At 43.6% G+C, this 25,085-nt stretch overlaps 2 protein-coding genes across 19 annotated transcripts in view; both read right to left on the bottom strand.

The window, feature by feature from the left end:
- Positions 1-1,732, bottom strand: part of LOC139471385 (basement membrane-specific heparan sulfate proteoglycan core protein-like) — a 231,766-nt gene extending 230,034 nt beyond the window's left edge. For 15 of the 18 annotated variants that reach the window (XM_071253735.1, XM_071253736.1, XM_071253737.1 and 12 more), the window contains exon 1: positions 1,393-1,731. In XM_071253735.1, coding sequence (XP_071109836.1) covers positions 1,393-1,482 — 90 coding nt within the window. In that variant the 5' untranslated portion in view covers positions 1,483-1,731. Of the gene's footprint in view, positions 1-1,392 lie in introns of all 18 variants that reach the window. The other 3 variants (XM_071253730.1, XM_071253731.1, XM_071253748.1) reach the window with 2 other exon arrangements.
- Positions 1,733-16,962: 15,230 nt separating this feature from the next.
- LOC139471430 (uncharacterized) lies at positions 16,963-17,595 on the bottom strand. The gene has a single exon (XM_071253793.1). The coding sequence runs from the start codon at positions 17,593-17,595 to the stop codon at positions 16,963-16,965; it is 633 nt and encodes a 210-aa protein (XP_071109894.1).
- Positions 17,596-25,085: the final 7,490 nt, after the last annotated feature.

Genomic DNA, 25,085 nt, shown 5'->3' with positions numbered 1-25,085 from the left:
ATATCAAGAAACACACCCCACCTGTGTCAGACAGTAATTTCCATGAATCAGACACGCACCACAGATTCATTTCAGACTGCAGACACCATTCAGAGTATATCGCTATTATCTCAAATTTTGAGGTGTGAAAATGCTACTTTATACAGCCAGTTACATTGGATGACAGACAATAATCAGTTTTCGGACTAAACAAGCTTTTCTCCAGGAAAGCACCTGTTGGCTGTTAAGTAAGCCCTATGAAACAGTTGCTCTAATGAATGGGCTACATTTAATTTCTTTTCACAAAATTGTTCTGTACACTGAATACACTGACATGCATTGTTGAATATTGCCTATTCAAGTTGACAGAACACCTACGCGGAGGCCTTAGCGTGTTCAGACCACTCAGCCATATCAATGTCTATTTAATATGATACTGGGTAAAACTGCAAGCTAGTCGTTCTCTGTATGTTTAGTACATAGGACACAAGACAGCCAGCCTAATGGCTTCAGTGTGGCTAACTTTCAAATAAGGGAAACTGCTATATCTGGGCCAACCACAGGCTGAAACGAACATGTGCTGCACACACTCAAAATATGAAAGTTCTGGAATGTCCTTTTTGACAGAATTTAAACTTTTTCACTGTCTGGCAGTTTGTATAGAAATGACATGCATATATATATATATATATATATATATATATATATATATATAATATGTCTCCCTTTTTCACTTGTGAAATGAGTTCACAAACATTGCATAGAATTACAGAGTACTTACATAATGCTTATTGTTAATTGTTGGTGTAATTATCACCTTGTTTATTGCAAGCTGGACCAATACATCACTTTCAATTAACATAGGGGAGATAATGATAGCACATTTCTATAGTGAGTTATTCAACACTGGATAACAGTGTGATACCATTGTTATCAGCCCCATGCTATAATCCTGCAAACAAAGTTCTTGCTGTGCAACATTGCACCCGAACAAACTGTTATCCAATATTGGCTGATAAGAAAATGTGATAAAACTGTTATATGCCCCCATTTTACTCAAGGAATGTTTGGCACTTTTAGATAGGAAATAGTACATTCTATCACATGTGTTTCCAGACTTGAACTGTATGATAAATAATTAAACCTAACTTTTTTACAAAACTTTCAAAACTTTTTGTTTTCAGTCTCAAAGTTTTTGGACAATTTTCATTTAACATAAATACTAAACAGTCAATAATTTGATACATGAAGTACAATCGTGAACTTTTGTACGCTTTGTGTGAAACTCGGTTCAAGTTAAGCATCTTAAAACACCATTCAAGAAATATCCTGTAAAACAAGTCAGTTCACCAGTAACAGTGGGATCTCGCCACGAGAAATAAATATATTGATCAAATATAATAGCATACTCACACCTTGCTCGGCGATTGCCCATCCAACAAAAAACACAGCCACTATAAATAAAGTCCTCCGGCCGCCCGGCCCCTGAATAAGATTCGCCATAGGGCCTTTTCTCTCGCCACTGGCAGTGGACTTCTGTTCGATATCCTAACTTTTCTGATCTCCCTCCCAATGCAAAGGTAACACACTCTTTAGAAAGAATATGCTGTCCGCATTGCATGCAGGCCTTTCGCTAACTCCACAAATCTCACTGTCTAACTCTTTCAGTCAAACAGCGAAAGAGAGTATAGCTCTTCTCCTTACCCCGACACTGGGAATAATCCAGTGGGTTCACTGGTCTCAGGCGGAGTTGAATGAACCGCCGCGCCGCCCTCGTATTGAGGGGGGTATTTCCTTAGGAACTAGTCGTCCAATGACACAAAACGACTTAGTCATGCATACGTTACAGCGCAGGACAGGGGGGAAATATTTTCCTTCATTATGCTAGACTATGGACATTGTTTATTCACGAATGGCGTAGTTTGACAAGTATTTCCCCCTTATGCGGAAGGGGTGTGTGCAATTCCTTCAACAGCTTCCCAAACCAAGACAGAAGGGGATGGTATTCTGCGGTGCGTCTGCAGCCGCCGTTCTGGATTTCGCACCTTCTCTCCAGTTACCAAAGCAGCGCGAGCTCGCTAGAAAATCATATACATGCCTGTGAAAGTCTTCCATCTCGCTTTACAGCTACAAGTAACATTGGATGTGAAGGGTTTCTTTAGAAAAGTTATTTTTCACAAATCATAGCAGTTGACAGATATTTGAACATCAACAATCATATTTGACTGGATTATCAAGACACATACATTTCTGCTTGATGAGCAAGTTTCGGATCTAATTTAGCTGCCGTTTTGTGGAAATAACAAAGCTTTAAATATTCATCGTGGCCCATTGTGCTCCGACTTTTTCAGCGTTCATTTTGGTCCGTGAATGATCTTGCTTCACGGTCCTTGGTTTAATTTTTCAAAGGTCGTCTTGACAAATATGAGTAATATTTTTGTGAAATTTCTTTAGTTGACACGGTCGTATAGCATTTATTGTGTGAGTACAATCGCCAGGAACGAAACACATTGGAGGAAGAGGAGGTGTATAACAACAGGATAACGTGCGAACTCAACAACTTTCATGTAATCCTATGCTTATCTGTCGAAGATCTATCTAATTAAGCCCGTGAAGATCCGGGAGAGAATATAGGTGTTCAGCAACCCATGCTTGCCGTAAAAGGAGACTATGCTTGTAGTAAGAGGCGACTAACGGGATCGGGTGGTCAGACTCGCTGACTTGGTTGATCCATGTCATCGTATCCCAACTGCGTGGATCGGTGCTCATGATGTCAGTCACTGGATTGTCTGGCCCTGGCTCGATTATTTACCGACCGCCGTCATATAGCTGGAATATTGCTGACTGCGGCGTTTAACAAACAAACAAACAAACAAACAAACAAACAAACTGGGTATATACCCCGAGTTTTGCTCTGTACACAGTAGCAACATGGACAATATACAGGGTATATACCCCGAGTTTTGCTCTGCATGGACACAGTAGCAACATGGACAATATACAGGGTATATACCCCGAGTTTTGCTCTGTACAAAAAAGCAACATGGACAATATACAGGGTATTTACCCCGGCGTTTGCTCTGCATGGACACAGTAGCTACATGGACAATATACAGGGTATATACCCCGAGTTTTGCTCTGCATGGACACAGTAGCTACATGGACAATATATAGGGTATATACCCCGAGGTTTGCTCTGCATGGACACAGAAGCTACATGGACAATATATAGGGTATATACCCCGAGGTTTGCTCTGCATGGACACAGTAGCTACATGGACAATATACAGGGTATATACCCCGAGGTTTGCTCTGCATGGACATAGTAGCTACATGGACAATATACAGGGTATTTACCCCGAGGTTTGCTCTGCATGGACACAGTAGCTACATGGACAATATATAGGGTATATACCCCGAGGTTTGCTCTGCATGGACACAGTAGCTACATGGACAATATACAGGGTATATACCCCGAGGTTTGCTCTGCATGGACACAGTAGCTACATGGACAATATACAGGGTATATACCCCGAGGTTTGCTCTGCATGGACATAGTAGCTACATGGACAATATACAGGGTATTTACCCCGAATTTTGCTCTGCATGGACATAGTAGCTACATGGACAATATACAGGGTATATACCCCGAGGTTTGCTACATGGACACAGTAGCTACATGGACAATATACAGGGTATATACCCCGAGGTTTGCTCTGCGTGGACACAGTAGCTACATGTGTAGCTCTAACCTCGAGTTTTTAGAGCAAACCTACGAACACGGGCAGATGCTGAGGAAGCTAGAAACACAATCAGGGCGGATATGGGATTCGGAGCCACTATCATAGGTTTCGGGCACGCTCAAGGGACGCAATTCTGGATAGCAAATTGCGGCGCCTGGCCCACCCGTGCCGCCTCAGCCATGTGGAAATTAACATTCAGTGCATGATATTCCTATCCTATTCATCCGGTGTGAGGTCATGTTCCACACACGGTGATGAAACATCATTGTTTCTCTGGCAGGTATATATCGGTGTGACTGTAGCGTAATAATAGACAAGCATCTTTACACAAGGCAGCTCCTGCTGTTTGAGGTGACATAAACAAATCGTACATAATACGCATTGTTGTGACGCGAGTGCAGCGGAAACTGATTTGTGTGAAACTTACACCCTGTAGGCGGGCAGATCCATAGAGAAGTGGGGAGGTTACACCCTGTAGGCGGGCAGGTCCATAGAGATGGAGGGGGGTGTGGGTTGTGTGGCAGGGATGACCTTTTTAGAACGAGTGTTGTTATACGCCGCAGCCACCACCATCCCAGTTGTATCATGGCGGTCTGTGAAAATATCGAGTTAATGTCCACAGTCAGTGTATGATTGCTGACACATGCTCTTCGTGAGAGGTAGTTAGTTAACCGATCGGGTTGCTGCGACAACTGTTGGACAGTACCCTAGACTTGCACAAGTCTATGAGGCAATAATTATTAGTTTTAATCATAGGTTCTAGATTATGTAAATAATAAGGACACGTTGTCCCTATAAGAGACTGGAGTCCTTAGATGTACTGTCTACATATCTAAATTTGCCTTTTAGGAGGAAAGAATGACTACACATCCATGGATTTCATGCCCAGACCCGTGAAGATTCCGGGGTAGAATAGGTCTTCAGCAACCCATGCTTGCCATAAAAGGTGACTATGCTTGTCGTAAAAGGCGACTAACGGGATCGGGTGGTCAGGCTCGCTGACTTGGTTGATACATGTCATCGTATCCTATTGGTCTGGGTCAATGCTCATGATATTAATCACTGGAATGTCTGGTCCAGACTCGATTATTTACACACCGCCGCCATATAGCTGGAATATCGCTGACTGCGGCGTTAAATAAAAACAAAATACAAAAAACAAATATTTCATGACCAGCATAGGTTGGTGGTGAATAAGTATTTCCCGGAATACCCGGATGACTGACAACATGAACAAACCGAACATCAGCTGTAACTTGTTTGTTTGTTATTTAACGCCTCACTCCATCACTATGACGACGGTCAGTAAATAATTGAGTTTGGACCAGACTAACACCAAGATTAACACCATGGCACCAATCCATGCGACTGAATAGTATAGACACTGGGGCTGAATATAACTCCGTAATTCAAGCCAAGGGTGGAAACTGGACTTTTACAGTCAGGAAACTCCCCTGCCTCGCGAAGATGCAGCATAGGTTGCTTGGGACCAGTTTATACCCGGAATCTACACAGGCACCTGCATGAGTGACAACTTGAACATCTTACACATATACTATATATTTAGTATTTAGTGTATGATCGTGCCCAGGCCACTCCAGCCAACAGTTGGTTTGTGTGATCCAGGCCCCTAGACTAACATCTAGTCTCTGAAATGAACATATCGTACAGGAAATAATAGTTGTTAAATTATCTTAATAAGAATTGAATAAAAAGGAGTCGTGAGACTCTCTTCATTTTCAGAGACTGCAGAAATCTAGACTTGCCAAAGAATATAGACTTGCATGGGCTGTATTTGATATATTTGTATCAGGATCTGTAAGACAGACTACCAGGGCGCGTCCATTACAACTACACGGGACCACGCCCGTAAACACTTTATTGGCGGGATCTCGTTCTTCAAAGCGATCTTAGCTCTACGACTTTTGTAAGTCAATACGTTGAAGCATATGGGAGTTACAATCGTCTTAGCGCTAATATCGCTTTGTGAATGGAGCCCTGGCAGGTAAAGAGGAATTCCTACATCCGATAACATGAGTGAGTAAGTGAGTAGTGTTTTACCCGCTTTAAGTAATATTCCAGCAATATCACAGAGGGTGTACCAGAAATGGGCTTCACACAATGTACCCAGGGGGGAATCGAACCCGGGTCTTCGGCGTGACGAGCGAGCGTCCGATAACATGCGTTGCGGTGGGGTAGCCTGGTGGTTAAGGCGTTCGATCGTCACACCGAATGCCCGGGATCGATTCCCACATAGGTACAATGTGTGAAGCCCATTTCTTGTGACCGCCGTCGTGATATTGCTGGAATATTGCTAAAAGCGGCGTAAAATACTACTCACTCACTACAACATGAAACCCCATTCTTCAAGATAATCTATACACCAGGTACCCAGGGAGAAGAAAATTCGACTTCCCGTATTTCCCTATAGTGAGTGAGTGAGTATGGTTTAACGCCGCTTTTAGCAATATTCCAGCAATATCACGGCGGGGACACCAGGAATGGGCCTCACACATTGTACCCATGTCGGGAATCGAACCCGGGTCTTCGGCGTGACGAGCTAACGCCTTAACCACTGGGCTACCCGACCGCCCCGTATTTCCATATAAACAGTCGAGATGCAGGGCAGGGGCTAAACAACGACGGGTCTCTACTAAAGGATGGAACAGTCATACACCCAATGATTTGACTCCGTTACATTTACATACCATAGAGTAACCCTAAAACCTGCATCACAACGGGCTTTCATCCCACATCAAGCAGACACGCCATGATATAACTGAAATGAATACACTGTACTGTTCAAATGGCGTTAAACAACCACGTCACCGAGCCTGACCATTCAATTCATTCAGTTGACTCTTGCAACAAGCACTGATTACTGGGGACCAACTCTAACCCGTACAAGCTACGGGAACACAGAAGGCACGAGCAACAGCATTCGTGACCAACTCGTGTTATTCCGGGACTAGCCGCAGGTTACGGAAAGAGGCGAGTGGTGACGAATGGAGCCATTCGTGACCAACTCGTGTTATTCCAGGACAAGCATAATAGCGACTCGTGCCCCTCTCATGGCCATTTTTGCGACCGGGTTCCGTCTTAGCGCAAATGGGCATACCTAAAATAATCGTCAATTCGTTGCGTAATGGTTCACACATATTTCCCCATATATTTTATATATTTCAGATGCTATTTAAAGCACATCGGGACATGCGGAATTATACAGTATGACTGAACACATTTAACTGTGTCTTTGGTATATGTTTAGATGCAAGACATATGTAAAATCAAAAATTATTTCTGAGGGATTCTTTGACAAAGAACTCGAAATCATACGCGCATTCTGATTGGTATGTCGTATTTTCGCACATAACATTCATCGATAGGGGGACGAGTCTTCTTTCAGGTTACGGAAAGGGACGAGTGGTGACGAATGGAATGGAGCAACAGAGTACATCATCGGGCACGATGGCACGTCATCAGCCAAGTCTCCGGGCCCGACTCATCTTACCGCGTCAAGGGAGTTAACTGTCTGTAATAGTACAGTTTCCATCCTTACCAAATTAGGCCGAAATTTCTGGGTTCGATCGTAGCGCCACCAGTGGCTATTACGAGACCAATCAGATTCCACCTCTTATATCACTTGCATTGCTTCAAACAAAATGGCGGCGCCCAGTCAAGACGATCTGATCGATAATTACGATCTATAGTGTAATAAAACGGGTCTTACTTCGCAAAGTGCAACAAATCATGTGAGCACCTTGATTAAAAACATGAAAAGATTCGGAAAATATCTGTTGCCGTTAAGTTGACGGTGCAGATGCTTTGCAAATCCTGCAATCGACCGAAATCTGCACGGCAGTTTACGAACCGGATGTTGATTTCGTTACGCGGTTTTGTTTGGAGTCGTTAGTCCGGCCCAAATATAACTCCATAATTCCAGCAAGGTTCGGCAAGGGTGGAAACTGGACTTTAATGTTCAGGTAACACCCATGCCTCAGGAAGATGGGCCTGACAACCGATCCTCGACAGTCGACTCAAGCGACAAACAGGGTATACACCTGGTACCCTGATCGGAATCTCCACGGGTTTTGTTCGAGAGACCTCTCTCTGTCTCTATCCGTCGTGTCACCACAGACCTCTGTTTGATTAGTGTCTAACAACCTCTCACCAACCTGACCTTACATTAGCACTGTTCACTGGCTGTAAAATACTTTAAGACCTTATGTCATGGCAAGTGGGTTTGAGGGGCGAGTCCGGCGTCTGTGTGCCCTGGAAGGGGTCTTGTGTCTCACACTGTCACGTAGGTGAGGATTATAGGTGTGACGAACCAATCACCCGTGATGTGCGAGCAAATATTGTAATGCTTATCCGTCTAACGACCAGTTCCCTGAGTCAGGTGCGCGTCACTGTTCCCGGGCCAGTATAGGGCTACCACTGACACGGGGTTCTGCCTGTTTGACAGTGGGAGTGAACTGGTGTCCATAACGGGGAATATTTCAGCTTTATCACTGACATTACTCAGACCTGAATAAAAAAAAGTTAATATTTTCGACTGACAAACAAATACTGAAATTGATGATTAACTGATCAAACCAAACTATAAATGTTTGTTACTGTTAGAACTTCAAACACGAGTATGGAGCAAGATTCAGATTGTCAGCTATTCCGTACGACAATAGGCTGTCATTTCTGCAAAAATAGAAACGTTAATTGTTCACAGGTTGTTGTAATTAAAAGGGGGGGGGGGGGGGGGGGGGCTCGTTTGCTCGTCATACTGAAGACCCGGGTTTGATTCCCGACATGGGTACATTGAAGCTCATTTCGGTTGTCCCCCGTCTTGATATTGCTGGAATATTGCTAAAAGCGGCGTAAAAGGCATACTCTCACTCACTCACTCACTCACTCACTCTTATTAAAAGGTGCTCTGGGTATAAAGAAAATATATTCGTCTCCTCATTTCAGAAAGGTCGTAGACAACCATATCGATTTTGTCCAACCAATTCACACACCTATCTGTGATCAACCTAAAATAGTGTTTTGTTTGTACTTATCAGAAGAAATTAGCAAAGAACTTTCCAAGATTCACAAATAGATAAATAGCCAGCTGACGTTCACGCTCAGGGCTGGACAATTTCTTCTACCTGTTACCCCGCGATTTAACAACAGCGCCCCTTAGACTTCCCTTATTTATGTAGACGCTTGCCCCATTACCATACACCCCTATAGCTGGCCGCGACAACACGTCCCGTATTCACGAGCATCCATTCGTGCGTCTCGGTCAACTGTTAATCCTTGCGGCCTGAGAAATGTTTGTTATGAAAGTAAGGGCGACCAAACGGTGTCTAGCAAGGAGAAAAGCCCGCTGAACGAGATATAAACCTCCTTATGTCTCGTTTAGGTGACACACGAGTCAATAAAGAGTACATTGTGTATCTACGTGTGATAAAGTTGTTATATGGCGCTGAGGTGTGCAATGCTCTAACGAAGAGTGGCTCCCCTTGGTTGAAGGTTTTGAATCATATTGCAGTACAGGGATGTTTTATTTGATCCTGGCTGTCCCAAAACAGGAATATAGTGAATATTATTGTCCAACCGATTCATTATAGACTAAATTATCTGCTTCCCTACTGGAATTATTTATTAAGTGATTATTTATGTATTCGCTATCTGACACCAAGAGTGATGACATTGTAGAGGAAATGTTTTATTTTGAAATTACATGTACAACGTTGGACCCGAGCTATTCATATCTTGGCAAATATAAACTCATAAACTGTATGATTGCCAATGATACTGATTTTAGCAGAGAGTTAAGATGGTGTTTTCATTTGTTTTGTGTTTTCTTGTGTGTTTGGTGGGTTTTTTAAAAAAAAATTAAAAAAATTGAGTGCGTGCGCGTGCGTGCGTGCGTGTGTGCGTGCGTGCGTGCGTGCGTGCGTGCATTTTAACTTACGACGTGTGAATATTAAAAGAGTCATCATACTCTTGATGGATACTGTAAGGGTTTGAGTGAGTGAGTGAGTTTGGTTTAACGCCGCTTTAAGCAATATTCAAGCAATATCACGGCGGGGGACACCAGAAATGGGCTTCACACATTGTACCCACGTCGGTATTCCAACCCGGGTCTTCGGCGTGACGAGCGAACGCATTGACCACTAGGCTACCCGACCGCGCCCTGTAAGGGACTGAAATGTGGTGCACAAAAAACCTTAGGATATAAGATACAATTTACAACTGTTTTAACTTAACATGAACTCCGATTTGCTACATAGGAAATTAAACGGATTTTTTTGTGTGTGTGAGCCTTGTAAACTAGCCGCAAAGGTATAGCTGATGTTTAAACTGTTCCTCTGAGTTTCATGTACCCTATATATATATTTCAGGATGATTTCTACCAACCACGTCCAAGGCACCCTCCCTTCCTCCCTGAACCTGTGAGTTATGCGTGGGTGCCCACTCCACTGACATTTACAACAAGAACTGGTTCATCTCGGGAGCTCTGACCGCTAGGTCGGATATAACAGTTGATTGACGGGTGTGTTTGGGCGATTGTTTCAGTCCGTCACGTGTAGAGTACGTCGTGTGTGTGTGTGTGCGTGCGTGCGTGCGCGCGCGCGCGTCTATGTGTGTGACGTCTTTCACTAGTTCGGACTAATGCTGGCTTTGTAGACCACTGAGATACCACGCCCTCAGACACAGTATATTGACTCCGAGTCGATCAGTCCTCAGATTGCTTATATATTGCTAAAGCGACGGTAACGTTTGCTCACTCATTTACATTCCTAAAGTGAGCGAGTGAGTGAGTGAGTTGGGGTTAACGCTGCTTTGAACAGTATTCCAATTACATCACGGCGTGTCAGCTTGATGTGGGAGGAAAGCCCGCGGGGACGAAGGTTGAAAGCGTTTAGCACTACATGAAAATGGTTTTGAGAACAATCTATTTTTCCAAGCAAACTATTTATTTTCTGAGCACCATCAAACAATCCATTCATTTTCACTACTAACGAACTTTTTTTGACGTTTGGGTATTTTCCACAAAACAAACTACGCGTTTTGTTCACCACTGCCAACAAACTATTCACACACACACACACACACACACACACACACACACACACACACACTTAACCTGTATACGTGTAATATTTGTATTTATTTTAAGAATGTACCATGTCCCTTAGCAAAATGAAAACTCCGATTATTGTTATAAACGAGATTGGGAACTTCCTACAAACTGTGATTGCGCCAAAACGCAACATTCCATTCCCGTTTGCCCGTGGAGGGATTCGGACATCTCGTTGTCGTCCGCGCATATCCTGGGGCAAGGCTGTCCCTAGCCTTGCTCCAAGGCTGTACTGAAAGATAAGACCATGGATGTGTAGTAATTCTATCCTCCTAATAGGCAAGTCTAGATATGTGGACAAAGTTTCTTATAGGGACAACTGGTTCTTATTATTTACAAATTCTAGAAATTATGATTTAAACTAATTATTAATGCCTTAGAAACTTGTGCAAGTCTAGGTTGTCCTTAGTTCACAGTACAAGCAGAGTTGTCTGAATTAGTCGAGAGCCATCGCCGGCCCCTTGGCGGGATTAGAATATTTCCAAAATCCCCAGGGAGAAAAACGCGTCATAGTAAACGCAGTTGAAAATCCTGAGCTGCAGTTTGAACCTCAACGCTCGACTCGAACCGTGGCATCAAGAATATTTCACTTGGATATGCCAACATGTTAGATTTCATTCTTTACCGGGATGTTTGCAGACAGCATCAACGCATTAGGGTGAGATTTGTCGAAGCTCATTGCCGCAGTCCACTCTCTTTGTACGAATGTAAAGCGAAAATAAAAGAATACTGTTTCGATGTTGTTATTTTTCGCCAGGCCGCGTTTCGTTAAAAATGTAGTTAATATACGTTTAAGTTTTTATTTGTGGAACGTAACTGCTTCCACTGGTGGTTAACTTTTCGCCTTTACGTTCATTGCGACTGATAGACCGAATCTACTAAATCGCATGATGACCAGGGGAGATAATTCACATCTTCTCTATTTTTTGCTAAAATGGAAGAGAAACGGGATAGGGTCTTGGCGCATTTTCACTAAAATGATGCTGAATAAAGGCTGCAGTGTCAATTGTGTGGCATGTTTCTGTTGAAATTGGGTATTCGAGTCCCGGTCGGGTTTTTAAGACACGGGGACCCGTGAAGATCCGGGGTAGAATAGGTCTTCAGCAACCCATGCTTGCGGTAAAAGGCGACTTTGCTTGTCGTAAGAGGCGACTAACGGGATCGGGTGGTCAGGCTCGCTGACTTGATTGATGCATGCCATCGATCCCAAATGCGTGGATAGATGCTCATGATGTCAGTCACTGGATTGTCTGGTCCAGACTCGATTATTTACCGACCGCCGTCATATAGCTGGAGCATTGCAGAGTGCGGCGTTAAGCAACAAATAAACAAACCAAAATTAAGACACGGATCTATTTTTATCTACTCCTCAGAGCCCAAATGTGACGCTGAGTTACTTTTCAAGTTAATCCCCCCCTAGACTGATCCGCCGGTCCCCACACACGCTGACATCGTCGGTGGGTCACACAATGTGCTTTTCACATTGACACCGCAGACAACAATGTTCATTGTATGCAACTGCAGTTGTGAATATAAGGCCCTATTTAACACGTAGACTGTGGGGCATCAGACTAGTGCTATGAATTAACATGCGTACGGTTCTCTTTCTCGCATTCTTGATTAAGAATTCAATAGGAACAATCCTTCATGGGTTTTTTTACCACTTATGAATCGATTCGCATTAAACTGAAACTTAACGCTTGTTTTTACCTTCGTAATTTGTGAAGGTCGCTTTGCGTCGCAGTCAACACTATTCAAGCTTTAATCCGAACGCCATTGTTCCCATTGAATTTGTTCATTTACAAATTTTCCAAAAAACGAATGATTGGTACGAAGGATACTGTTTCTTTGGTTATTTATGGACGTTCCGAATACACTCGTCCTAGAGACGGGTTTCTCTGAATAACGGCTTTTTTTGTATAGGGAGTATATATCCCTACTCCTCATATGACAAAATCTTCTTTCAAGGTGTATTTCCAACACTTACGTATAAAACATCTGTATTGACACGTCAATGAATCAAACAAGTTCCTACCGACAGAAAAAATACTATACCGGAAGTTCTAAACACAACTAATTATGTATTTATGATTGTATTTACCTGACGACTAATATAATATGATGCCAAAAGTTAATAATATTCACGTTATTGATATGCAAAAAACACAGTGATGCTCATAGCAAACGGTAAATAATCGCAACGTTTTCTTCACTCAGATGGCAATTTGTTTCGGCGTTCTGTTCAAGTCGTTATGGGGAGCAGTACGGGTTTACCTGGATCTGCACCGGGGGAGAGCGATAAACCAAACCCTTCCCCTCAACCGCCATTAACAGACACTTAACGCGGAGAGAATTAACCTGTAGCCGATAGAAAACTAAATTGGTTTCATCACGTACAAACTTGCTGATCGGGTATCTGGCGTGATAAGATGAAGATTCTGTTACACTCGTCTCAGACTAAGAGGGAAGATTTCGTACGATCGTTCTTTATTTTGATCGTATTTATCGTCGCTAATGTTTTTGGAGAGTGGGAAAAAAGATTTCAACATTTTTTTAACGTTTACAAGTTACGTTACCGATTGGGGTCGGGGTTGAGGCTGAGTATATCTATCCAAAGAGGGGGGGGGGGGGGGGGGGGGGGGGGGGGGAAGCATTAACCAATATATTGGGGGTGGTGGGTGGGGGTGGTGAACGGGCTTTTGTCTGTCCAAAGGGGCGTTAAATGAAAGGCACCTCCCCCTCCCCCCCCCCCCCCCCCCCCCCCCCCCCCCCCCCATCTCCACGTTATTCCTAACTTCCTAACTCACGATGTACGGGGAGCGTCCAGGGGATCCGGACCACACACAGCTATCGAAAACCAGACCCTTAAACAAATACATGTAGAGCCCATGCAAGTCTATAATGTTTGGCAAGTCTAGACTACTGCAATATCAAAATGAAGAAAGTCTCTGGGCTCCACTGTATTATATTTTATAACTATAATGTAACAACTGTTTTTTTTCTTTTAAATATGTTCATTTCAGAGACTAGATGTTAGTCTAGATCCGCCCTTGCGTGCGGATCAATGAAAGGATCCGTTTAATTGAAGCAAGCGGCGGCACACGGGTGATGTGTCTGGATAATCCGTCCCGTGAAACATGTGCACCTCGATTTCCTCAAATGACTAGCGTGTGTCATGGCTAGGCGATTGGTGTCGTTATGGGCTTTTAAAGAAAACGTAACAGAAGAGTCAAAGTTTCGTTTACTGTTAGAAAACACGCGCTCAAGCCAAGGCTCAACAGAAAGACGAGACCGCATTACGAAACACCTTGACGTCACGCTCCAGGTCCCAAGGGGTCTTGTCAGAAGCGGTATCTGTAAGTTCTGAAGGCAACACAATCCAACAACAGCAAAGAGGCGTACCAAAACAAATAAGAACGTGACGTAAGATGACTCTAGCGTCACGGTAGGATAAGATGCATGACGCAATCAAGGAATTGACTGACCAAGCATGGTTTAGGCAGGACAGTCGTCCCGGCGCTGCAGTTAAACAACGGGAACGTCCCTCTTCAGAGACTCTCGGTGTTACGTAACATGGTGATCTGTTGCGCGGAGGCCTTGATCTCGTGTTTGAACAGCGATCGTGACTAGGTTAACATCGGTTTAAAATAACTCAAGGAGCCCGGTGAAAGCAGGTTGGTGTGTCTGATAGATCGGTACAAGGTGAATGACCGCTTTTCTTGCTCTGTTCGTGACCTGGATTTTCAAGACTGGGTTTGTTTGCGCGATACATCAGAAAGCGATTATTTCTTATATATGATGTATAGACGGAGCGCAGTTCGTATGACCGAAGGCTCCTACGTAGCAGCGGTATGGAGACTTTTGACCTTGATGAATTAAACAGCGCTGTTGTGCTGAATAGCCGTAGTTCAACGGGTGATTTATCTTACACTCAGTTCATGGACATTTTGGGTGAGCGAGTGATATGGGGTTAAATGTCTCTGTCAATTACATCAGAGGGAAGGGTCAAAATAACGCTGGTTGCAGAGCCACTACGAGGGAAATCAACGAGAGAATGGGGATTCGAACCCATGACTAGTGGATCCGGGCGTGTTTGTGACTTGTAATTTGTTAGGCGACATAATCAACTCGATTCTCGTCACTTTAATTAAATCCATGTACAAACGTAGGTTATATAACAACGTGTCATAAACCCATTCTAGTATTTATAAAACATGTCATTGAATGGCAATGCTTGTTATAAATTTACGAGTATTATACTTTTATCACGTATTTTGTGCACCATTGATAAATAAATTCATCACTGTCCACTATAACTATTTTAGCACTTGCAGTGCTTTTAAGAACATTAGTGTCTATTACTGTCTAATAGGCCCACGCTGGACGGGCGATGTATATCTTTTAATATATTTTACCTCCTGTATAAATTGATATAATTCTATGTATACACCGCTGGACACTTAAATAAACTATTTTTCTTCTTTTCTTTTCTTCTTTAATAAGGGTAAGTCGAGTAGCTGGAATGACGTGGGGGTGGGGGTGGGGGTGGGGGTGAGGTGGGGGGCCTTCGCCGGCCTTCCTCTGTCGGGCAGACGCTTTATCCACTAGACCTCGGGGGCGGCAGTAAAGCGATATAGAGAAGTAGTGAGTGTTTAACACGCAACACAGTTGTCCAGGATATTTTTTATCAAAATAAAAAGGAAATACAATTCACATGGCAATCTTGGTTGACTGAAAGTTAAATACAGTGCCGGCCAAAAGAAAGTATACACTTGCATGTATTACAAAAATTACAAACCTTATTAACAGATCGAAACGTTAATAGGATGAAACAGTCATCGTTACACTGCCAACCTAAAACACAACTGTGATACTTTTTAGCCATCATCAAACAAGCGTGTTTGCTTTCTTTTGCCCGGTAGCTTACAAAAGTTATTTAAGGTAAAAATTATCATATTCCAAAAACGTGTGTATGTTTTTCTCCAAATATATCACTACAGGTATTTGTATCTCGGAGTCAGTGTCGGACGCTGAATCCAGTCTGGTTGTCTCCTTGATGCAGGTGTCTGCTGCCAGAGGGAGTACTTCCGCTCCGTGAGTAAAGGTATGAATGGTTTAAGTTGTCCCAGAAAAAACTGAATGTCAAAACCAGACATCCCTATCTATAATATTAAATGGTAAATTTGTGCTTATTTCATTTTCGAAGCTAACAATTAGTGTTTAGATCATTTTTATTTATAGTATTTATGGTAGACCTTTGGGGCAAACCGAAGTTTGATCTAAACATCAACTTCTCGGGATAACTGTCCTAGCCATAACTTAGGAAGATGAACTTCAATGCAGCTGTTGCATCTGGTGCCCGTCCTACCCGACTTTCTGTACTTGAAGTCACGCGTGATCTGCGTAATGGTGCACTTCCGGTTACCGCAAGGTGAATTCAACGCTAGATACGAAGTATTTGGTGCGGTGCAGCCGGATGTAATTATATGATATCGGGGATATCAATTAATGTATTAAATTCCTTGATAAAAGTGTGTAATGAGACTACGTGTTGAACTGGACTTTATGGTAGTCTAGTGGTTAAAACGTTCGCTCGTTATGTTTTTGCCCGGGTTTGATTCCATATATGGGTACAACCACTGTGAATAATCGGTCAAAACGGGTCCCTGACGGGTCTTGCAGGCTCTGAGACTTGGCTGAGAAGTATTGTCTTGACAATGGCCCAGCGTATCGTCATATGAAAGTAAATAGACTACCCACATCTCATCAAAACTTAAATCCTGAGATATAGAAATTGTGTAGTATTGTGTATAAGGCACCCCCTTTAAACGATGGCCTCGAATAATCGCGCAGATCTTTCGATAATTGGCTCTAGAGCTTCGTTAGATTTTACCCTGGTTCAACCATAAGGCATCGTAATCTGTTTGGAATCCCTTCTAGAATAGGTAGCCAGTACCGGTTCATGCCCGAAAGGGCAACATCTCAATTTCAGGTACACTTTGCTATGGTGCTTTTGGTCCTCGCCACAGTTCAGTGATGCGGGTCTGTGGCGCTTCCGATACTTGCAACAGTTCAGTGATGCGGATCTGTGGCGCTTCCGGTTCTTGTCACAGTTCATTGATCGGGTCTGTGGCGCTTTCGGCCCTCGTCACAGTTCACTGATGCATGTCTGTGGCGCTTTCGGCCCTCGTCACAGTTCACTGATGCGTGTCTGTGGCGCTTTCGGCCCTCGTCACAGTTCATTGATGCGGGTCTGTGGCGCTTTCGGTCCTCGTCACAGTTCATTGATGCGGGTCTGTGGCGCTTTCGGTCCTTGTCACAGTTCATTGATGCGGGTCTGTGGCGCTTTCGGTCCTCGTCACAGTTCATTGATGCGGGTCTGTGGCGCTTTCGGTCCTCGTCACAGTTCATTGATGCGGGTCTGTGGCGCTTTCGGTCCTCGTCATAGTTCATTGATGCGGGTCTGTGGCGCTTTCGGTCCTCGTCACAGTTCATTGATGCGGTTCTGTGACGCTTCCGGTACTTGCAACAGTTCAGTGATGCGGGTCTGTGACGCTTCCGGTACTTGTCACAGTTCAGTGATGCGGGTCTGTGACGCTTCCGGTACTTGTAACAGTTCATTGATGCGGGTCTGTGACGCTTCCGGTACTTGTCACAGTTCAGTGATGCGGATCTGTGACACTTCCGGTACTTGTAACAGTTCATTGATGCGGGTCTGTGACGCTTCCGGTACTTGTAACAGTTCATTGATGCGGGTCTGTGACGCTTCCGGTACTTGTAACAGTTCAGTGATGCGGATCTGTGACACTTCCGGTACTTGCAACAGTCCAGTGGTGCAGATCTGGCGCTTCCGGTATTTGTAACAGTTCAGTGATGCGGATCTGTGGCGCTTCCGGTATTTGTAACAGTTCACTGTTGCGGATCTGTGACGCTTCCGGTACTTGCAACAGTTCACTGTTGCGGGTCTGTGACGATAACAGAAAACGAAAACAATGGAATCACCAAATGTGAAAAAGATAAATTTGGGTTTAAAGGCGCTTTTAACAGTATTCCAGTTATATCACGGCGTGTCAGCTTAATGTGGGAGGAAAAACCAAATGTGATGCACGTCTGAGACATTTACCACTTTGGTGAAACCCACGAGCACGGGTATGGTGCTGAAGTGAAAAAACATAATCGGGTCAAACCCGGGATTCGAACTCACTATCATAGGTTTCTAGCGTGCCCAAGGGACGCAACTCTGCATATTTGGTTACGGCGCCTTAGCCAACTCGGCAACCCGTGCTCCCAAATGTGATTAACAATTTACATAGCACTTTCAAAGTTATTCTTTTATTTCATACAAATTACATACAAATAAATATCATCTTATTCATATTACATATTAGAGATATCATCTCCACATATGGTTGGGATTGGGGAGTCTCTGCCTTTTTTCTGTCTGGCCTTGAATGCGTCTCTTTTCAATCGCAAATGGCACTGCAGGTTGAGTACGGTTGCGGTCAAGTTCACTATGCGTGAGTGAGTGAGGTTTTACGCCGCTTTTAGCAATATTCCAGCAATATCACGGCGGGGGACACCACAAATGGGCTTCACACATTGTACCCATGTCGGGAATCGAACCCGCATCTTCGGCGTGACGAGCGAACGCTTTAACCACTAGGCTACCCCACCGCGCCAGTTCTCAATGCAACAGCCTGTTTTGTGTTTGAGAGATGGACACTAGTGCCCTACCGAGCCAGCAACCACAAATCGCCAATCCTTCCTCTCGCCGCGACTCTTCCAACGAAACCGGAACTTGTCATATCACAGGTGAACGTCACCGGTATCGCTCTCAATCAACGTAACTCCTGCTGGCGCATTTGCCGTTTTGGTAGCGTCAATTGAAACACAATATTTTATATGGAGTATCTAGTTGAGTTAGTTTGTCGAACTGAAACGTTTGGAGTAATGTTCCTGCTGGACTAATGAGTCTATGCATTGTCCAATCAAAATGGCGTAACGAACTGAATCTGGTTCGAAAACTGCCGTGCAGATTTCAGTTGATTGCAGGTTCTGCAAAGCATTTGTACCGTCAACTTGGCGCCCACAGATATTTTCCAAATCTTTTGGGTTTATAATTTCATGCATTGCGAGGTAAGACCTGTTTTATGACAATATAGATCTATATTATCGATCAGACCGCCTCTGCTTGGTGCCGCCATTTTGTTTGAAGCCAATGCAAGTAATATGATAGGTGGAATCTGATTGGTCAGTAGGAGGGCGTCGACAGTTATTTTCCAAATCTTTTCATGTTTTAAATCAAGATGCTCAAGAAATTTTATGCACTTCGCGAGGTAGAACCCGTTTTATTACAATTTTGATCTTGATAAATGTTTGACTGGGCGCCGCCCATATAATCCGTAACAGCCACTGGTGGCGCTACGATCGATCCAGCCTAGTTCGGCAAGGGTGGAAACTGGACTTTTATAGTCAGTTAACTCCCTTGCCTCGAGAAGTTGATTGTACCCTTGAGAATTGAACTTGGGCCTTCGGCGAGCGAACATTTAATTGCCTCTTATGACCAGCATTAATGGGTTGTATAAATATGGTTTTACGCCGTTTTTTAGCAATATTCCAGCAATATCATGGCGGGGGACACCAGAAATAGGCTTCACACATTGTACACATGTGGCGAATCAAACCCGGATCTTCGGCGTGACGAGCGAACGCTTTAACCACTAGGCTACCTCCAGGGCCCCCACCCTCTGGTTGAACTTTGTACTGCTGACTTCCACGCTATGGGACCGCCCGTAGAGCGCCCGCCCGGAGTACGGAACGTCCGGGGTTCGCTCCCCGGCCGCGTCATACCAAAAGACGTTAAAAGATGGTACTTGTTGTTACCCTGTCTGGTGCACGGCATTAAGGGGCTAAAACAAGTACTGGTCCGCTCGGAGTCAGTATACTGTGTCTGAGTGGGGTATTCATGTTAAACTCCGGCATACTATCTCAGTGAGCTAGTATTATAAATCGTCATCAGTCCGGACTAGTACAAGCAGCCACACACAGACACACGCGCATGTCCGTCGCTATGTAATTGCTGTAATCTTGGGCGCGACGTTAAACCCCATTTCACCTCACCTCAAGGCTATGACTCACTCACTCAACCACCCATCCACTCACTCGCCGAACGGAGAACCGTGTCAGACAAATCTTCATGTCCAACATCCCAATAAAGCTTCAAAATTGCTCCGGTTTAAGCGTTGTATATTCTACATTCACTCATGTATGTAAAACAGGGTCTTCCTGGGGAGTTTAGTAAAACTTTAAATTCGATCTCATATAACAAGAAATACAACGTAAAGAAATATGAAAAAAACCAACTTGTCAATAATTTTGCAGTGAGCGTTTCACAAATCAGTCAGGTCGACCATGGGTGGATAATGACTGACCTACCCCTGGTTCACCCCAGCCAGACACACCAGCCTGCATGTACACGATCTCATAATAACCGACTTATCAACTCACAGTGTTTTTCGCCAGCAGATTAGCAAATTTATTATACTCCCTCGCGTGTCTGGGTCGAAAACTGGAGTGTAATATATGGCGAACCTGTGATACGGCACGATTAACGCACCACGAGGAGCCTACGTAAGAGTCCTGCACTACTTCCGGTTGTGATAGCCTCGTTATGATGTCTCTGGCATGGCACGTGTTATGGTCTCTGTATAATGTTCTATGAAAGAGATTACACGATCAGAGTTCATCGTTCTGGATACACTGGTATGTCGGCTTGTAATAACGCTTATATCTTTTTTAGTTTTATCTTAAATATAGGTTCTGGGGTATAGCCTAGTGGATTAGGTGTTCTCTCATATCGCCGAACCCCGGGTTCGTTTCCCCATCGAAACATCCCACTATGTTATTGCTGGAATATTCCTTCAGCAACGCCACACGTCGTTGGTGTATACGATGACAACCACGACAACAGGTCTGAACACATTAAGACGCCACGGCGTGACAGCTTCACCGATTAGAGATGTATATTCTCATGGGGTGTAAATGTATATCTTACAGCGCTAATATAATAATACACATCTAGAATATTCTATATTAGCCCTGTAATATGTAAATGACATGATTTATGATGTTGTTTATTAGTTTTTGGTTATGTTCTCGTTTTTTGTTGCCGATTCCCTGTGTATTGTAGAGAGTTAAAACTTAACGTCGGATCGGCATCATTCAGCCATAGAGAGACTGTGTATTGTAGACAGGGTGTTTTTTTCGTTGCAGTCTTTTAGTTTTCATTGGTTGGCCTGTTAAAGAAGCACTGAGTCTGGGACCAAGGGTGCCAACCCCCTTTTTCGTACACCGGATGCCTAGCACTGACGTGGTATTCCGGAAACTGCAGTGCACTACCCTAGACACCATGACATAAAGATTAAATTAAAGATTAAAGATTGTTATATACAAACATGACATTCACAAGTTAATGATTATAAACATTTAGAATTTTATTCGTCACTCAAAACAGCTAACTGATTTACTTCAATGCTGTAAATATATTAAAGAGGCTATTGTATTACGTTCATCCCATTTGTAGTATGTTATTCTATATGTCAATATTTATTTGTACATGGGCCTGTGGCCTTTATACTGAATAAAGAAAGAGAAAATTCCCGTCTAATTTACTTGTACCAGCTGTGTTAACTGTTATGAGACCCGCGAAGATCCGGGAGAGAATACGTCTTCAGCAACCCATGCTAAAAGGCAACTATGCTAAATGATAGTCTAGGGATCGGGTGGTCAGGCGTGTTGACTTGGTTGATGCATGTCATAGGTCCCAATTGCGTGGATCGATGCTCATGATGTCAATCACTGGGTTGTCTGGTCCAGACTCGATTATTTACCGACCGCCGTCATGTAGCTTGAATATTGCTGAGTGCGGCGTTAAACAAACAAACACTGACATGAGTTTTTAATTTGAGGCCTATAAAGGGAAGTGTAGTGGAGGTGGCACCCTCGCTGGTTTGAAACATAAAATAAAAACAACACTCAACTGGTCTGGTAACTAAAGTTTTAGAATCTAAACCAACCCGGCAATGAAAGATTGCCCTGTTTACACGAAGAGCGTGTCAGTATCAAAGGAAACCCTAATTACTTCGACTCAAGTAAGCCCGAACAGACACGCGAAGCATCGTATTCATCCAAGTCTTACAAAAGTAAACTCTGTATTAAAACGGAAACGATTAAAAATGTTTAAACCAATCCGTGTGCAATGGTAATGGCTTATTGGACATTTCTACATGTTGTTTATCTACAGGTGTTACATCATACGAGCCGAGGACCATGGTCATGGGTTATTAAGTTGAAATATTCGGATAAGATGAGAGGCCGTCGGAAATAGACAAATCAGAAACACGGCCTGTGTGTGATAAGGACATGTTGATACGCACTTTATAACTCGGTGTTATTACGTACTAGCAAACGGGACAAGGTTCTCAAACTTCAGTTCTACAGTTTTAAGAAATCACCAAAACGTAACTCGCCATTTTCTGAAAATCCCGACTCGTGTTATCGGGACATGAATCTATGTCCCGGATATCTCTCAGCGGGACCGACCCGTGAAGATCCGGGGTAGAACAGGTCTTCAGCAACCCATGCTTGACGTAAAAGGCGACTATGCTTGTCGTAAGAGGCGACTAACGGGATCGGGTGGTCAGGCTCGCTGACTTGGCTGATGAATGGCATCGTATCCCAATTGCGTGGATCGATGCTCATGGTGTCTGGTTCAGACTCGATTATTTACAGACCGCCGTCATATAGCTGGAATATTGCTGAGTGCGGCGTTAAACAACAAACCAGCAAACAAACGAACACTTGATAAATAACCGTCTGATTACATACTGCTCAAAAGAAGTTAAGGACCACCCGATGCTTTCATATTACTTTTGGCAATCTCTCATGCCAGGGTCAGAGATGTCAGGGTCAGGGATTAAATATAGTACAATGAAAGAATCGGGTTATCCTTAAGTTAGTTTGAGTAGTATATCACCTTCAGGACTTAGTCGTGACGTAGCGGGCGCCGACATAGATGTCTGGAATAAGGGGATGTTTTTGTAATAGTCCCCCGTTAGCATACAAGTGGAGGATGAGTGCTAATAATCCATGAAGCAATTTGCGTTGGAAAGTTGTGGGGTTTTTTGTTTACAAGTATGTGCCAAAGGAACGAGTTGTGGAGTAACGATGCGTTTACAGTTAGTATACCACCAAAACAAAAAAATAGAACAGCCCTTGACTACTTCTGGATCCACATATATTGGACTCTCTACGAATAAAAATGACCCCTTACCGGAAAGGGTTCAGGGTTTAGGGTTTCTGTTTGTGTTTCCGTGATAATTCGCCCAAACACACCCAGCTTGTCGGACTTTGATGTTCGTGATTGACAGCACTCTACGCACGTCACGGAATTGTTGATATTCGTTAAGTATTATTCACTCACTCATTTCATCAAGGCTTTGATGGCCCCTCGCAGAGGGATGGGAAATGGGAGGTGGCGCCATCTATGCGTGGAGTTGTAAATCCTGCAACTGCCGTGTCAGCGTGGCCCGTGTTGAGGAAAGCTCATACTAGCTTCCTAACACCTACGTAGAATTCCAACCGGCTATAAAACAGCTGCAGATGAGAGCGAAGAACGGCCCTGATTGAGAAAACAAATGGTGCCGTGTCTAAATTCACATATTTCCACCTCAACAATTTAGAAATAACTCCGACCTGTTATGAAGTTGGAAATCTGACATTTCGAGGAAACGTGGTATTGGCACCGGTTATATAATGGCAGTGCACGACAACTGTGACGGCAGCTGGGTTTACGTCATCACTGGCAGAATGCGGACGGTGTATATACACGGTGAGAGGATTCCATTTGTTGTTTATTGTTGAACGCCGAACTCGGCAATATCCCAGACATATGACGACAGTCTGTAAATAATCAAGTCTGGACCAGACAATCCAGTGATTTACATCAGGAACTTCGATCCACGCATTTGGGATACGATGACATGCATCAATCAAGTCAGCGAGCCTGACCACCCAATCCCTAGACTAACATCTAGTCTCTGAAATGAACATATCGTACAGAAAAAAATAGTTGTTAAATTAAATGACATTAAATTTTTATTAATAAAAAGGAGCCCAGAGACTCTCTTCATTTTCAGATACTGCAGAAATCCAGACTTGCCAAATATTATAGACTTGCATGGGCTGTATTTGATATGTTTGTATCAGGGTCTGGAAGACGGACTACCCGATCCCGTTAGTCGCTTCTTACAACAAGCTTGGGTTGCTGAAGACCTATTCTAACCTGGATCTTCATCTGTCGATTCCACATGTACCTAAGACGTCACACGCCCATGGACCCAATGTTTCAATCATATAATGAGGAAATGAAGGTCTAAAACGCTGACTCTGTACCCATCAGATCCGTGACAATCACAGTACATAGTTACTTCCTTAGCCCTGCCAGGATCAGCTGACCCATGATCCGTCATTTGTCAGTTCCTGGGTTTCCTTATGGTGGTGGACTCACATGAAGGTTGCAACAATGCCGATACGAAGCTAAATTTCAACTCGCAGGCTCTAAAAGCAGGCACATATACACTGTATGCTATATTTCAAATCAAAGGTATCCATGGTGATTATTATAGTCACGAGATGGTGGTATTATATTTCGTCAGCTAATAAATGAGTTTTTCTGACTCTGTTTTCAATGCCCGAACAAGTGAAAAAAACACATGAGTTGTCAATGTATAATTCTGAAAAACCGTATGACAAAATGATACACCGAATTCGCCTGTGTTACTGTTGAGAGCTCGCTGCTTATTAACCACGTTTGCGATCTCACTAATACACACAGCGTTCCCCATCTGAGGAGCACACGCCATCTTATCTACAATCTGAGCCATAGATCACTGGTACCACCTTAACGTACCGAGTCTCGCCAACATTATATTATATGTTACCTTCTTCCAAGATGCTGGTGCCCATCTCAGCACGAGAAAACAGATGCAACTTGGCCCCGTCTATGCTCGCCTGCATGTAAATCGCGTCAACCAGTGGCGCTTTCCAAAGGCAGAACCCGTTCAATGTTGAGAGTGTGAAAAGGTTTTAAAGACACCGTGGTGGGTTTATGCAGACGATGCAACCTTACGTGATTAAAAAGCCAATCTCCATGCGTTCAGAGAGCTGGGCTCTGTCTT

The sequence above is a fragment of the Haliotis cracherodii genome, unplaced genomic scaffold (assembly GCF_022045235.1).
Source record: "Haliotis cracherodii isolate W230 unplaced genomic scaffold, xgHalCrac1.p SCAF_22, whole genome shotgun sequence".
NCBI classification, from domain to species: domain Eukaryota; kingdom Metazoa; phylum Mollusca; class Gastropoda; order Lepetellida; family Haliotidae; genus Haliotis; species Haliotis cracherodii.
This window is presented reverse-complemented; position numbering and strand designations above follow the sequence as displayed.

Coding starts and splice junctions, on each gene's coding strand:
- LOC139471430 (XM_071253793.1), bottom strand. CDS start 17,595: ATGAACTGTTACAAGTACCGGAAGCGTCACAGACCCGCATCAATGAAC.